General features: G+C 40.1%; 1 protein-coding gene across 3 annotated transcripts in view; it reads right to left on the bottom strand.

Moving 5' to 3' along the window:
• LOC121855003 (GTPase-activating Rap/Ran-GAP domain-like protein 3) overlaps window positions 1-16,629 on the bottom strand; it is a 332,851-nt gene that overhangs the window by 212,260 nt on the left and 103,962 nt on the right. For 2 of the 3 annotated variants that reach the window (XM_042349827.1, XM_042349828.1), the window contains exon 3: window positions 15,510-15,596. In XM_042349827.1, coding sequence (XP_042205761.1) covers window positions 15,510-15,596 — 87 coding nt within the window. Of the gene's footprint in view, window positions 1-2,323; window positions 2,465-15,509; window positions 15,597-16,629 lie in introns of those variants that run through there. The other variant, XM_042349829.1, reaches the window with a different exon arrangement.

Below are 16,629 nucleotides of genomic sequence, written 5' to 3'. Positions count from 1 at the left end.
TGGACAAAAAAAAATCGAGAAACACGAACATAAAAGAAATTCATACAAACAAAGAAATACATACATTTACATCCCCCTATCCCCCCCCACACACACACACCCACACACACACACCCACACACACACACCCACCCACACACACACCCACACACACACACCCACACACGCACACACACACACACCCACACACACACACACCCCACACACACACCCCCACACACACACACACCCACACATACACACACACACACAGGCAGAAAAAAAACGTGAACAACTCTGTGTCTATTTTATGGAAGGCAAATCACATTAGCAAATTGTACTGTACATCATAAAAATATCATGTATGTTCAGTTGCCAACTCTTCTGTATATTTATTATAAACTACAGGTGTTGTAATTAACTAATATGGTTGGGGTGAGGAGGGGAGGGGGAGAGAGGGGTGAGGGGGAGTGGGAGGAGGGGTTTGGGAGAGTGGGAGGAGGATGGGAGGAGAAAGTGGAGTTTGAGGAAGACCAAGGAACGGGTGGGAGAGAGAGGAGAGAGAGAGAGAGAGAGGAGAGAGAGAGAGAGAGAGAGAGAGAGAGAGAGAGAGAGAGAGAGAGAGAGAGAGAGAGAGAGAGATATCCTTATGTGTCGTAAGAGGAAAAGGAGAAGAAAGATTAACACACGCGGAAAATGGAGGAAAGGAATAGAGGGAGGGAGGGGGTAGGAAGAGAGGGAGGGGAGGAGGAAAAGAGAAAGCTAGAGGATAAAAAATGGGAGAGAAGTATAAAGGAGAAAGATGAAAGAGATAGAGAATAACACAGAAAGAAGAAGAACAGGATGATGACGTCGTTCGTGTTAGGTTGAACTAAAACCAAGTGACTAAAACACACACACACACACACACACACACACACACACACACACACACACACACACACACACACACACACACACACACACACACTAACCAGTTTGGGCCTTGGTTCTGGTGGTTGGATTATGGTGTCAAATTCTGTACCACACCAAACTGTCTCATGGGAAAGGAATGTGTCGAGATTAATTGTTTGTTATCTTTTGGTGGATGTTAAGATGGTGTAGTTTATCCACTTAATGGATAGTGAAAAAGATTAGTAGATAGTGAAAAAGATTACTGATTGTATATGACTCGGAAATAAGTGTTATTGCTTGTCGTGATTGTAATTAAGAAACGATAATGACTGAATATGACTCGATAATTAATGGTGACTGTCGAATTTGTTGGTGATAATGACAAATATATGCAATAAGAATAAAATAATAATATTTTTGTATAATTAAATCAAATATAATATTAAGATGTGTTGATATATTTTGTATTTATTAAACAGAGAGAAATAAGCGTCTGGGATTCACGATTGCTTAAAAAAAAATAAACATCTATTTTTTACAAGTCCCTTCAAGCATTCCTTCTTATTCCTCATTTATTCCTCTTCTTTACTTCCCTAATTCCTTCCAATTATGCCTGATTCCCTAACTTTACCTCATATCTGTGTATAGTTACCAACATAACTATTCTGACTTTGTGTGTGTAAACTTTGGAATACGTCAAGTCAAGCTATGTGTCGTCCAATGTCGGTCGTATTGTTGCTGAGGTTCAGTCGCTTAAAGTTGTAGCAGGGGAAGGTTGTCGGTGTGTGTGTGTGTGTAGTAAGAAGACCTAGAATACTTCACTTTAAACACAACACATTAATAACGATATACAAACGCTGTAAATGGATGTTCACAGATACAAGGAAACACAGCACTAACACACATACCATATATAACACCTATAAGATAAGAATTAAAAATTAAACATACTGTATATCACTAACATTAACAATCAATAAAAATTACCTTTTGGTGGTTTCATGCTTATAAACACCTGATAAAATACCATCATGTAATTTAAGGTTAGAAATAAAGTGAGCTGAATGTTATGCGGCCATGACTCGCCTAATGAGTGTCTGGTTGATAACGGAGATAATGTGTTGGGGGTACACAGACCCTCCAGCGAGTGTCCTGCTGCAGTGACAGTTATAACAACAACAACAACAACAACAACAACAACAACAACAACAACAATAATAATAATAACACTAATAATAATACTAATAATAATAATAATAATAAAGGCTGAAAAATCTAAGACATTTAATTCGATAAGTATGATAAATAAAACACGGGATAAATTCATGACAAGTGGACGTGAAAGCAGGTGTGTGTGTGTGTGTGTGTGTGCATGATGCCCGTGACGGCAGTTGTGTGGTGGGCGTGGCGGCAGGTGTGTGGACGCCAAGTATCGGACACATGAACACACCTGTCTGGAGGAGGATCTCCGATAGTCGAGCACTGAAGGGTGTGGCTGGGGGTCCTGGTGCTGCTGCTGTTGTTGATGGTGCAGCTGCTGTTGGTGTTGTTGCTGCAGCTGCTGTTGGTGTTGGTACTGCTGTTGGTGTTGGTGTTGGTGCTGCTGCTGCAGCTGCTGTTGGTGTTGGTACTGCAGCTGCTGTTGGTGTTGCTGCTGCAGCTGCTGTTGGTGTTGGTACTGCTGTTGGTGCTGCTGCTGGTGCTGCTGCTGGTGCTGCTGTTGGTGTTGGTGCTGCTGTTGGTGCTGCTGCTGGTGCTGCTGCTGGTGCTGCTGCTGCTGCAGCTGTTGTTGGTGCTGCTGATGCTGCTGCAGCTGCTGTTGCTGCTGTTGGTGCTGCTGCTGCAGCTGCTGTTGGTGCTGCTGCAGCTGCTGCTGTTGGTGCTGCTGCAGCTGCTGCTGCTGTTGTTGTTGCTGCTGCTGCTGCTGCCGGCTCCGCTGGGGGAAGGAGACATGTGTCCTGTTCTGTTCACCATAATGACTAAATGAAACAAGTTCTCTCATTCGTCACACCACCTTCTCTCACCTCCAGACAAGAGAGAATAGTTCCTCCATGACCTCAGCAAGACACCCAGTAATGGACTCTTTATGGTGACTGGTCAAGTGGACCCCCAGTGGGCCCTAAACAAGCTCTATTATAAGTTGGCCCCCAAATCCTAATTGCCTGTAATCTTAATGCTTAGATGGGAACCTCTTAGGGCTGGGACCTGTTAAGGGACAAGGGGCCCATTTGACTGCACTCTCTCATAACTCGGTCTGGCTGAGGGCTGGACTGACACTCTCACGCCCGGGATGGTAGTCCTAGGCCCTCAAGGAAACACCTGTCAAACACTTCTCTCCGAACCAGTGATGTGACAACGCATCAAACTACTTCACCTGAGAGAAAGGCATCAACATTGAAGTCACCTGAAGAGTAAACACCTTAGCTTATTTCACCTTTAAATTAACCTCCCCTAACGCTATCTGGAGATTAGGATAATTAACCTTAGTTTAGTTTAGCATTAGGGTGGTTAATCTTCAGGTGAATAAGCTAGGGTGTCTAAACTTCAGGTAATCATATTATTGTACTGAGAATCTACTAGTTAGACGCGTTCTCTCAATCCTCAGGTTGGAAGAAAAATTACATCAAGTAGTATTGGAAAATCTAGGACCCTAAGAGGTACTAATTTACACTACATACACACCTTTAATCACCTTTAATTAACGGTTCATGCTAACACTATATATATATAAGCTGTAAATAGTCTAAACAAGCGTGACTCTACAGCAGACTTCATTAATGACTCTAAATTATCGCAACATAATATTATACCTTTATCTAAAATACCGTCAAGGGTCACAATCCAGTGTGATATGCTATGATTTTTGGCTCTACAAACTTGATTATAATTTCCAGTGGTATATATGCTACTACAAATATATCTCATACTTTAAAAAGATATTCCAGTATACTCAGGTTAGTATTAAAAGGTTTAGTTATAGAATTTCATGTTATAACGGTATATCTCAGCTCTGACGGTATATCTCAGCTCTGACGGTATATCTCAGCTCTGACGGTATATCTCAGCTCTGACGGTATATCTCAGCTTTGACGGTATATCTCAGCTCTGACGGTATATCTCAGCTCTGACGGTATATCTCAGCTCTGACGGTATATCTCAGCTCTGACGGTATATCTGCCAGCACTTAGAAATATATAACTTAGTGTTTGGTTAAGTTGTTTACACTACAACAGCTGCTTGTGACATATGGTGCAATGGCATACAAGGCGTGAGGCAGATGAAGCAACTAATAGTACATACAGTGCGGGCATAGTGCGTTGGTATTGTGTTGTCATAGTGTGTTGTCATAGTGTTATCGTACAGTTGGCATCGTGGTGTCATAATGGTGTCATAATGGTGTCATAATGGTGTCATACATCACCATACACATAAGCTCTACATTCATATTATGTTTATATAATAATCTTACAATAAATACACCTGTTTATCTATTTCTCACGGGATATTTATACACTAATTAATTAACACAGGTAAACTGAGTCCAATTTATAATACAAAATTCCAATACAAAGGTTTAATATTGTGCACTGTGCAGACATACATATAATATAGCTTATACTTTACGCAAAATACAAAAGCAACACCATCCATTATATATCCAGGTTAATTTATTGTGCTTTATATTATATACCAGGGGTTTATAGTTTATGTAGGTGCTTAATTCATGCCTTGTTTATATATACAAATTACATATAACCAATTATGTTTATATGAGAACTTAATATAAATTTCCTTAGGCCTACTGAAGCCAATGTTTTCTATTAATAAAATTCTATATCTAAAAGCAATTCTCATGTATACTTAAGCAAGGGTAAACAATAGCTTTAAGACACTAGACCACTTTTCTTAAACATATTTACCTAAGCTACAAAGTTTAATTCTCATGTAGATAAGTTTATCGGCTATACACCCGCCCATCTCGAGGTGTTAACCCTTTTAGAGTATATATTCTTTATCTATCTCCTCACTAATTGCAAAATATGAATAAATTTCATTAAAAAAATCAGGAAAAAATCCAATTTGTTTAATCTCTCGTATATATATATATATTTCATCACCCGAATTAGGACAATATTTTGATACGATCGTTACGCAGACGAGAGTACCAGGAAAATACTTTGGGAAAAAGTTACAGTATTATTTTTTTTTTTTGGTGAGGTAATTACGCATACAAATCACCGGGAAAGACTTACGCTTTAAATATTGTAATGCATTAGTTAACCGGACTAATTTATTCAACCGGGAAGATTTACCTTATAAATATTCCGATGCGGGTAACTCACGCACAGGACCTGACCTGACCTGACCTGACCTGACCTGACCTAACCTAACCTAACCTAATCTTATACTTATTTCTCTATATAGTTAATATATTTGATGTTGTTAGATAATGTTATAAAAAATAAAGTTGAAAAACTTTTAAAAACGAAACAAAGTACACACACACACACACACACACACACACAAAGAACAACAGGTAGAGTGCGTCAGGTTGAGACTCTTTCAGGCCTTCAGTAAGCCGACACGCACTCAGGTCACGAGGGAGGGGAATGTGTGAGAGGGGATGAGAGGGAAGAGGGGGGTAGGGAGGGATGTGAGGGGAGGGGAGGGGGAGAGAGGTGGTGGGGGGGGGAGAGAGGTGGTGGGGGGTAATACACTGATAACCACTACGAATATAATCCAATGATATAATTATACGTAACTAATTCCCTATAATTAATTGGTCTTCAACATTATTATTATCATCATCATCATCATTATTATTATTATTATTAAAGTAAACTGAATTAAAAAAAACACATTCCCACAGAGTTTTAAGATGGGATCGAACGCTTTCCCTCGTCAAAATAAATCACCACCAGACGTTGCTACAATCACACGTAATTTGTGAGGTGATTGCGTTACGAGATCTAATTCAGGGTCTCATTATTGTCCTAATTCTTATATAGATATTCAATTTAGTCTTGATTTTATTCTACTTTTTTTCTTCATTTTTTTTGTATTCAATTTGTCTTTCTGAGTTTATTTGTGTGTCTAATTTTTTTTCTGTTTTTCCTTTATTTTTTAGTTTTATTATTTATGTTTTTGTTTTATCGTTATTCTTCTTTTTATTGTTTTTTCAGTTATTCTTTTTTTTTATCTCCTGTCGTACGTTTATCTGTTTTTCTTTAAATATTTTTCTTTTTATTTCTTCTTACATTCAAATATCTCATTATTTTATCTCTATTATCTTTCTTTATCTTTACTAATACCTGTAATCTACCTGTCTACTCAAGTTACCTAGTATATGTAATCTAAATCCTTCCCTCCTTTCCTTCCCTGAACACCTCCCCTCTCACCCACCCTTCAAGCCCACCCAACCCACCCCAACTCCCCAACCCACCCCCACCCACCCAAAACCTTTAATCCGCTTAGCGACGCCAACTACATTCAAGAGTAAACCAAAAGACCCAACAAAATATATAGTAACAAAACACGATGTTCAAACTCTGCCAATTGTGTTTTTCATTCCCCCTGTGTGTGTATGGAGGAGGGGAGGAGGAGGAGGAAGGGGAGGAGGAGGAGGAGAGGGAGGGAGGATGAGGAGTAGGGGAGAGGAAGAAGAGGGCGAGGAAGAGAAAGGTGAGGAAGAATAAAGGGAGGAGGTAGAAAGAGGAGAGAACAATTTTAATATTCTGTTAAATTGCCCCCCAAAAAATCGGAAAAAAGAAATTCATCCGATAGAGAAAAAACTACTTATGATTCACTTACATTTCCTTAAGATAATAAATACAAATAAAATAAAAATAAATAAAAAAACTGAAAAGTAAAAATAAAAATAAAATCCTAAAAAAATAAAAACAATAAAAATAAATCTGACCCGTGGAAAAAAATACAGCTTACGATTCATTCTTAAATTACAAAAAAAATAAAAAAATAAAAATAAAAAAATAAAATTCGTGTGAGCAGAAGACAACAGAGTTATTTGGTTGCGTTCGATTCGACATTTTCAGGAGAATATTTTGTCGAGCGGCAACTGGGAGGAGGGGACACTACAAATGAGGCATATTGTCTGACAGTTTGTGGGGAGTGGGGTGAATGGGGAGTGGGGTGAATGGGGAGTGGGGGTGGGAGTGGGGTGAATGGGGAGGGGGTGGGGTAGTAGAATGGGGAGGGTAGTGGAATGGAGGTTGGGAAAGTGGAGGGTGGGGGTGGGTGGTAGGGAAGTGGAATGGGATGGAAGTTCGTGGAATAGGGTAGAAGGTAGTGGAATGGGGTAGGAGATATTTAGTGGAATAGAGAGGTGGTAATACAGTTAATAAATAGAAATTGTTCAATGGAATAGGGAAGAGCAGCATAGGTGGAACAGAGGACAATTGGTGTGACGAACAGAGGACTGGAAAAGGAAGGGAATGATGATGTGGGAAAGGTAGGTAGTAATCTATGTGTATTAGTTTGTGTAATGGTGGGTGAAATATACCAAGACCTTTCCGTTCTCTCCCATCAACCCCTCCCATTCTCCTCTCCCATCTACCCCTACCATTCTCCCGTCCCACCAACCATCAACTTTCCTTTTAGCTACTCTCTCTCTCACTCTCCGCATCCACATCCCCCTTCCATCCCTTCCATATGTCTTCTTCCCTCCTTCCCTTCCACATTTTCCTCTCAATTTTCTCTCCCAACCTGCTCAGCCAGCTTTCCCTCTTACCCTCCCCTCCTCTCTCATTCTCCTCTCCCTTTCATCCTCCCCTCCCATCCCCTTCCCACCTCTGAGCGTATGGTATGTACGCCTCTGATAACGCCGAAAATTTTTAATGGCTCCTAACTAGTGCAGCAAGGGGAGGAGGAAGGGGGAAGGGAAAGGGAAGGGAGGGGAAGGAAGGAAGGGAGGCGAGAGTCTTGCTAAGGTGTGGGGAGAGAGGGGGAGAATCGTCCTGAGGTTTGGGGAGAAGAGAGGAGGCTTAGGGAGATATAGGGAGGAGAGGAGAGTCTTACTGCAATGGGGAGGAAGAAAGGGGGAGGAGTCTTATTGAGCTGTGGGGAGGTTGAGAACTTGGGGAAAAGAATCAGCTGTAAATAAAGATGCATTCCTATCCTAACCTAACCTAACCATTAAGCTTGGGGGGTCCATTAAATTCTCAACCCATAAGGACTGGAACTTAATCCTAATATCATGAGAATTTAAGCCCATTGAACCAGTGTATGTGTGTGTGTGTGTGTGTGTGTAAAAGCGTATACATTGCCAGCGACTGAAGCATGTATACGGCGGAGTGAGAATGAATCGGATATGTATTATTTCCCCTTTAAATGAAATATACATAGAGAGATATAAAGAAAGTATACATAGAGAGGAAAGAAAAAAAATATGAATAGTAAATAGATATGAATAAAAAGTTGTCTGAGAAAATATTAACTTTGGTGACAATTATGATTTTTTTTCATTTCACATAAACAAAAAAATTCATTGTTTATCATTCGTTACTTATCTTTACTGAAATTAACACACACACACACACACACACACACACACAAAGATTATTCCTGTACACCAAAAAATATATAAAAAAATTGCATACCGTAGATGGGGAGGGAGGGGGAGAAGAGGGTGGGGGTTGTCTCTTAACATGTATACTTGTGTAAGTGTAACTGAGTAGGGGAGGGAGGGGTGTATCAAGTGTGTTCTCTGAGGTGTATCAAGAGGAGTTAAGACACAGCACGTGGGAAGTTTACAAGCCATGAAGGAGGAGTTTGTGTAGTAAACCGTCAAGACGTTTGCAGACATATGCTCAAAGAATGTTTAAATGGAGAGGAGGGGTGATGCTGCCTGGGTGAGTGGGGTGGGTGGGGTGGGTGTGGTGGGTGGGTGGGTGGGGTTGGTGGGGTGGTGGGGAGGAGGAAGATTGTGAGGATGGGGGTGAGAGGGAAAAGAAGGTAGGAGGAAGAATAGGTCGTGTATGTGAGAGAGAGAGAGAGAGAGAGAGAGAGAGAGAGAGAGAGAGAGAGAGAGAGAGAGAGAGAGAGAGAGAGAGAGAGAGAGAGACGGGGAAGTTATACAGAAAATTTCTCGTTATTTTCCTCTCGTTAAATATTCGTTCACAGTAGAAGACCCAGACACAGTACAAAGGAATACATACATATATGAATACATACAAACAAACATAAATACATACATACATACATACATACATACATAAAAAGACTCAAATTTGTACAAAGAAAATTAATAAAAAGCTAAAATTATAAGATAAAATATATTCAAACATACAAACATATCATTAAAAACCTAAACACACACACACACACACACACACACACACACACACACACACACACACACACACACACATCATAATGAGCGTGTTCAAGAGCAGCACAGAGTTAACAAATAGTCATGTGCGACTGCTTCGAAGACACACGAGTTAACAGCTGGTGAATACGTGAAAGCCCTCCTCCCTCCCCAGTGAGCCCCCTCCCCCAGGTGAGTTCCCTCCTCGACACAGTATTACCCTCTACTAAATTATTCTGCCCCGATACTTGTTTTATTGAGATTACGCTGTGTGTGTGTGTGTGTGTGTGTTTGTTTTGGTGGGAAGGTGTGGTGATGTAGTGAGGTTAATGGTGTGTGTGTATGTATGTGTGTGTGGTGTGGTGAGTGTGGTAGTGTGTGGTGAACTAAAGCGTGGTGAATGAAAGGTTCTTGGGAGTATATCATTATTTTGGAGGCGGAATAAAGAAAATCTCTCTCTCTCTCTCTCTCTCTCTCTCTCTCTCTCTCTCTCTCTCTCTCTCTCTCTCTCTCTCTCTCTCTCTCTCTCTCTCTCTCAGTTTGAACCCTTAAATTTTTGACTCCATGACAACTCCGAACCCCAAAATATGAACCCTTAGTCGTTCATGAGACAAAGATATGTTGTGAAGACTCGACCTCGCCTTCCGTGTACTCTAAACAAAAGGCCGAAACACACGTACCAGAATTTGTTTATGACTTGAAAAATGTTTCGTCTTATGTAGGAGAAATTGTTATTGTTGAATATATGAGGCACTGTAACCCGGAATGTGTGTGTGTGTGTGTGTGTGTGTGTGTGTGTGTGTGTCTCAAAACTCAACTAATAATCTGTTGAAAAAAAAAATTCACTTAAAAAATAAAACACAAATTTTAATTAAAAGAGACACAAATATTTCTCTCTTCTCTTTGTCCAGATTAATCCGCTTGTGGATTTAAACCGTAAATCTGATGATCTTTGCCAGGGAAAAAAAAAAATAAAAAATCCGACCCTGTAAGCGGTGGATTTCACTCCCACTAGACCGAAGAATGCAACTAAATCCCTTCAATACTGCATATGCAACATCTGTCACCTACATTAATTTGCATGCAAGAGTCAGTCAGCCGATCGGGTATTAGTAGCAATTTTATTTTTGTATATTCTTTATTTATTCTATTTTCTCTATTTTTATCTTGATTTATGGGAAGTAATTTATTTCATCCGTTTATTTTTTTTGCGTTGTGTTATTCTATTTTGTTTTGTTTTTATCTTTATTACTGATTTTCTCTGTCTCTTCATTCGTTGTTTTTTTTTATGATCTATTTTCTTCATTTTGTTTCAATTATTCTTTCATTCTGGTATTTTTATCTTTATGTGGATTATATGCTCTCTCTCTCTCTCTCTCTCTCTCTCTCTCTCTCTCAATACCTCCACCACCCTCATCATCAATCTTTATTTTTATCCTCTTTCATTCCCCTTTCCCTGCTCTATCCCCTCCACCCCCACCCCCTCTCTTTCATCCGCCCCTCTCCCCCATCCCTCTCCCTGCCCTCTTTCATCTCCTCCTCCCAACCTACCCCAGTATTTTTTTCCGTTTCCTCTCTCCTATTATCTTGTTCCTCCTTACATTTCCCTTCCCAATTATTTCCCATTTCCTAAACTGTTTCCCTCACTTTGCCCCCATTCCTCCCCATAACAGTATTTCATCTCCCATTCCTGTATACATTTCACCTTCCCTCCATCTCCCTACACCTATCCATCACAGCCTGTCTCCCCCATCTCTCCTCCCTTCCTCCCTCTCCATCCATCATCAGCCCTTTCTCTCCCTCTGCCCTCCCCCTCTCTCCCCCTCCCCTCTTTCTCTCCCTCCCTCCTTCTCTCTCTCCCTCCCTTTTTCCTCCCCTCTCCTTCTTCCTCCCTTTCTCCTCCCTCCCCTCCCCTTTCTTTTCCCCTCCCCTCCTTCTTTCCCCTCCCTCTCCCCTCTCCCTCCCCTACCCTCAGGTATATCTACAGGACCAGGTAACACAGCACCTGCTTCATTACCTGAGGGTGAGGAGCACGTCTCATCAACACGAGCCCTACCAACCCTCTCCTCCCGCTCGTCCTCCCGCCCTCCCGTCCTCCCACCCATTCACCCTCCCGTCCACCCGCCCGTCCATCCACCCGCCCGTCCATCCACCCGCCCGTCCGCCCGTCCACCCGCTTCATGGAGGAAGGGGAGATTAGCCTCATGGGGAGAGTCAGGAAATAGGTAGAAAATAAACAATAAATATGATAAATAAACAAGAATGAATAATAGGCAAAAAAACAAAAGAAAAAATCCCCCAAAATAAACAAAAACGAAGAATAAGAAAAAATCAAGATATTAAATAAACAAGGAGGAAAAAAATAAATTAAACTGGTAATAATACGGAGGAAAATGATCGATGTTTTCTGGTGTTTTTTTTTATTTCTTCGTGTGTGTGTGTGTTTGTGTGTGTGTGTGTGTGTGTGTGTGTGTGTGTGTGTGTGTGTGTGTGTGTGTGTGTGTTGTCTTTGTCTCTCACTCTATTCCTTCTTTATTCCTCAACAATATGAGTAGTGGCTTACCTCCTCTTCCTATTCTTCCTCCACCTTCTTCCTCCTTCTCTTCCTCCCTCTTACTTCTTCCACAGCTTCCTCCCCCTCCCTCTCCCTTTTGTCTCCATTTTTCTCCTTTCTCTTCTTCTCCCTTTAGCTCCTTCTCATCCTCTTTTGATCCGTTTCCCCTCACGTCTCCCTTTCTCTTTCCTTTTGCTTTCTCATCTTCCCCTCTCAACAGCTCTCCCTTTCCTCCCCCATTCACTCCTCCTTTTCCACCTCTCTTCTCCTCTACCTTAACTATCCCCTTCTCTCCTTATTCTCTTCTCCCTTCCCCTCACCTCCCCTTCCCTCCTCACCTCCCAAGTAATCCACCCTCAACCCACCCCTAACCCACCCTCAACCCACCTTCACCACCCCCAACCCACCCCAACCCCACCTCAGCCCCACCCTCAGCCACCCTCAGCCACCTCAACCCACCCTCACTACCCTCTTCTCTTGTCCTAAACATCCCGGAATCTCACTTTACGTACTGATACAATTAGTTAGTGGCGCTGAATATTTAAAGTTAGTTCATTAGGTCGTGATGGGGAGGCCTGTGTGATCAAAGACCATTTTTACTCGTCTCTCTCACACCGTAACTTATTTTGGTTCTGTTGGAGGGGTGGAGTGTGGGAGAGAGGGAGGTGGAGTGGGGTGGAGTGATGGGGAGGGAGGTGGGGAGGTGGGGAGGTAGGAGAGGTGGTTTGGGGAGGTAAGGTAGAGGTTAAGATGGGGAGAGGGAGGTTAAAGTAGGGGTAGAGGAATGTACAGGTGGGAAGATAATGATTAACATATTCTCTGATTTTCTCTCCTTCCTTCCTTCTCACCCCTCTCCCCCCCCTCACCCCTCTCATGATATTAAGTTATAGCTCGAGCTCTCAGTATGTATGTATGTATGTATGTATGTATGTATGTATGTATGTATGCATGTATGTATGTATATATGTATGTATGTATGTATGTATGTATGTATGTATGTATGTATGTATGTATGTATGTATGTATGTATGTATGTATGTAGCAATACTGAACTCTCCACGATTACTACATTGGTATAATTATGCAGTATATCTGTTAAAAAAAATACTGAACAGTGTGTATAGAAACCTTCAGCATACAACCTAACGAGCCCGCAGTGTATACATGAATAACATTATACACTATACACGAGGATATATTTCAACAATCTCATAACTTGAAATACAAATATACACGTATATCTGTATGTATTTTGCTATGTATTTTCTCTTATATTACAATTGTATACAGTGTACTAAATGTATTGAATTTCTTTGATATATGAATGTATTTTATAAAGACAATACTGTATTTTTTAATTTATTTTATCTATTAAAATTGCATCAGTTCCACACACACACACACACACACACACACACACACATACACATTAGTCTAGTCCCCTCCTCATTTTTTTTACATTTATTCTCATTTTTCTCTCCCTCCTCCTCATTTCTCTCTTCTCACTCTCATTCTCTCCATCATCAGTCACTTTTTTCCTACACTTCCCCTTATTCTCTAGTTTCATATTCCGGAATTTATTTTACACTTCATTCCCCCATTCTCCCTCTTCTCCTCTTCCTCTTCTCATTCTTTATAGATTAAGTCTCATTTTTCCTCTTCCTTCCCCTGTTCCCATCCGTTATTCATTAATATTCAATCTTCACTTCATCTCTCACTGAATTTGAGAACATGTAGAGACAGAGATATTCATTCATTGATCTCTCTTATTCATTATTATCATACGCTACTTCTTTCCCTATTATTATTCATTGCTTCCTCCCTTTATCTACCCTTCTCTCTCTCTACCTCCCTTGTTCTATCCTATTACTTATTCATTACTATTCATTATCTGTATTCCTTAATGATTCCACCCTTGTTATTAATTATCCTCCCCTATCCACCTCATTTATTCCCTCAAATGCTTAACCCTCTTCTTCCTCTCCTCCCTTTGATACGTAAATTACTTCCTCTGTGTTTTGTTTTCATTCTGTTTATCAATTTATTCTTTATTTACTTGTATCTGTTACCCATGTATCAATTATTGTCTTTGTTTATTCCTAATTTATTGTTTATTTTGCTTTCTCTTATTCCTTTGTATCAGTTACTCGATACTTTCTCTGTTTATTCGTCTGTGTGTGTGTCTGTCTGTAGCTCTCAAAAAAGTTCAGGGTATAATCTTATCTCTCTCTCTCTCCCTCTCCCTCTCTCTCTCTCATGTACCCGACTTCTCCCTTATTCTCCTTACATCTACTAGTTCCCCTCTCCTCCCCTTCCTTCCACCTCACTTTTATTCTCTCCCATCCACTTTTTCCCTCCTTCCCATCTGCACCTAGCCTGGCAATTTCCTCCCCTTCCTTCTCTCATCTCCCACCCCCCTCTCCCTTTCCCTCTCCCTACCGTTACTTTTTACTCTCGCCATCTGAATGTTTCTGGCAATTTCATTTCAAGCCTCTCTCTCTCTCTCTCTCTCTCTCTCTCTCTCTCTCTCTCTCTCTCTCTCTCTCTCTCTCTCCTCCAGTCTCTTTTCGTTCTTTCTCTCTAACTCTATCTCTCTCTCTCCCCCTCCGCCCCTCACTCTCTCCCTCTCCCTCCCTCTGCCCCTCTCTCACGGTTCAGCGAGCAATGCTTTAATCCTATGGTTGCCAAATAGCCATTTTCATACGTATATTTTTTCCACTATGCATCTAATATTTGTAAACTTTTTTATTTATCGTATTTAAAAATTTGCGTTCGTGTTTTTCATATATTTTTACAATTATTTTTTTTTTTACAATTATTTTTTACAATTATTATTTGCAATTATTTTTGCATACAACAACTATTACGACTCATACAACAACTATTACGACTCATACAACAACTATTACGACTCATACAACAACTATTACGACTCATACAACAACTATTACGACTCATACGACTATAAAGCCAAATTTAAATCTCTATCTATCTATCTATCTAATCCTTACATGACGTCATATCCCTGAACGACCAATACAAAATAGCCTTTATGAACTATTAATTATCGTATTGTAGTTTAAGCAGGTTTATTCCGTGCTACAATAAGCAGTTTGGGTCCTGTCATTCCATGCGGCAAGCTTTTTTATATAAACACAACATCATAATTAAACATCTAGGTTGATAAAAAAAACATCAATTTAAACATTATTACATCATTATCTTACCTCAATTCCTCGTCAACAATACGTAGATGTAAACACCATAAACATCTAACATTATCTACTTAACATTCACTCCCTAGTTAAACATCAGCATTAAACATCTATTTATTTTATTTACTAAACATCAAATACCTTAACCTCACTTCCTCGCTAACCTATACGTAGACATAAACATCTTATGTAACATTATCTACTTTACCAAACATCCAGGTAGACAAGAATATCTACTTTATTTACTTATTCTATTCTACGTCTACTAAATATCCTCACTACATCTACCTACGCTTGTTCTGTCTACCTTATATCTACTTATCTCTCTTCTATATAATCTACCTGGCTAAAATATATACTCATTTACTTACCTTTTAACTCTTTTAATCATCTACTTTACTTAAATCATCTACCTTTTATCTACCTGTTCATCTACCTGTTCATCCACCTGTTCACCTACCTGTTCATCTACCTGTTCATCTACCTTCTCATCTACCTGTTCATCTACCTGTTCACCTACTCATCTACTCAACTCTCTTACCTCATCTCTATCTCCCAGGGACTCTCCGCTCTCAACTCTGAATCGCCTGCCGTTGAGTTCGCTCCCTTCTGCTTCAACTTGAGGAAGCTGTAGACAGAGAGAGAGAGAGAGAAGATAAATATTAGGAGATACAGAAGATAAACATTAGAATTGTATTAAGTTGTAGAGAATTATTTATTTATTTTTTATTAGTATGTGTTATGAATGTTGGTGGTGGTGGTGGTGGTGGTGGTGGTGTTGGTGGTTGGTGGTGGTTGGTGGTGGTGGTGGTGGTGGTGGTGTTGGTGTTGGTTAGTTGTATTGATAATAACAACAACATCAATAATAATAATAATAATAATAATAATAATAATAATAATAATAATAATAATAAACTCAACAATAATAACATAGTCATAATAATAGACCAATGGAATTATTATTATTTATTAACATGAAAAACAAAAGAAAAACAAACACACGTCACCATTGTAAACACGAGATACAAACAAACACAAAACAAGTAACTGCAGGATAACAATCACAAACAATGTCAACAAACACACACACACACACACATACATTCAGACAATCAGTACAATATAATCTCCCTATTCAGAAACCTAACCTAACCTAACCTAATCTAGCCACAATAGCTTCTTCCTGTTCCAGTAAGTGATAAGATTTACAACGTAGAAACTAGACGATGTAATTTCAACCACCAGACAACAAAGAGCTACAGACAGACAGACAAAACAGATAGACAGACAGACAGACAAGACAGACAGACAAGACAGACAAGACAGACAGACAGACAGACAGACAGACAGACGTTATACCTTTACGCACCTCACTACAATAAATGCACCACACACCAAGCACAGTTCCTAGGATATAACAGTAACCCAGTAAAGCCTTGGATTTTCACTCAGAGCTGGGAATTTACCTCTCCCAGCAAACTCTCAAGTCTCTCTCTCTCTCTCTCTCTCTCTCTCTCTCTCTTGGAAAGTTAGGTTTAAGAGGTGTGTATTTTGACAGAGAGAGAGAGAGAGAGAGAGAGAGAGAGAGAGAGAGAGAGAGAGAGAGAGAGATATGTAACTCGTTCAGGAAGTAATATTCTCTTGAGTGTCGCTCAGTGCTA

This window comes from Homarus americanus, unplaced genomic scaffold (assembly GCF_018991925.1).
Source record: "Homarus americanus isolate GMGI-L3 unplaced genomic scaffold, GMGI_Hamer_2.0 scaffold16022, whole genome shotgun sequence".
In the NCBI taxonomy this organism is placed as follows: domain Eukaryota; kingdom Metazoa; phylum Arthropoda; class Malacostraca; order Decapoda; family Nephropidae; genus Homarus; species Homarus americanus.
Note: the sequence above shows the minus strand (reverse complement) of the source record. Positions and strands in the feature narration are given on the sequence as shown.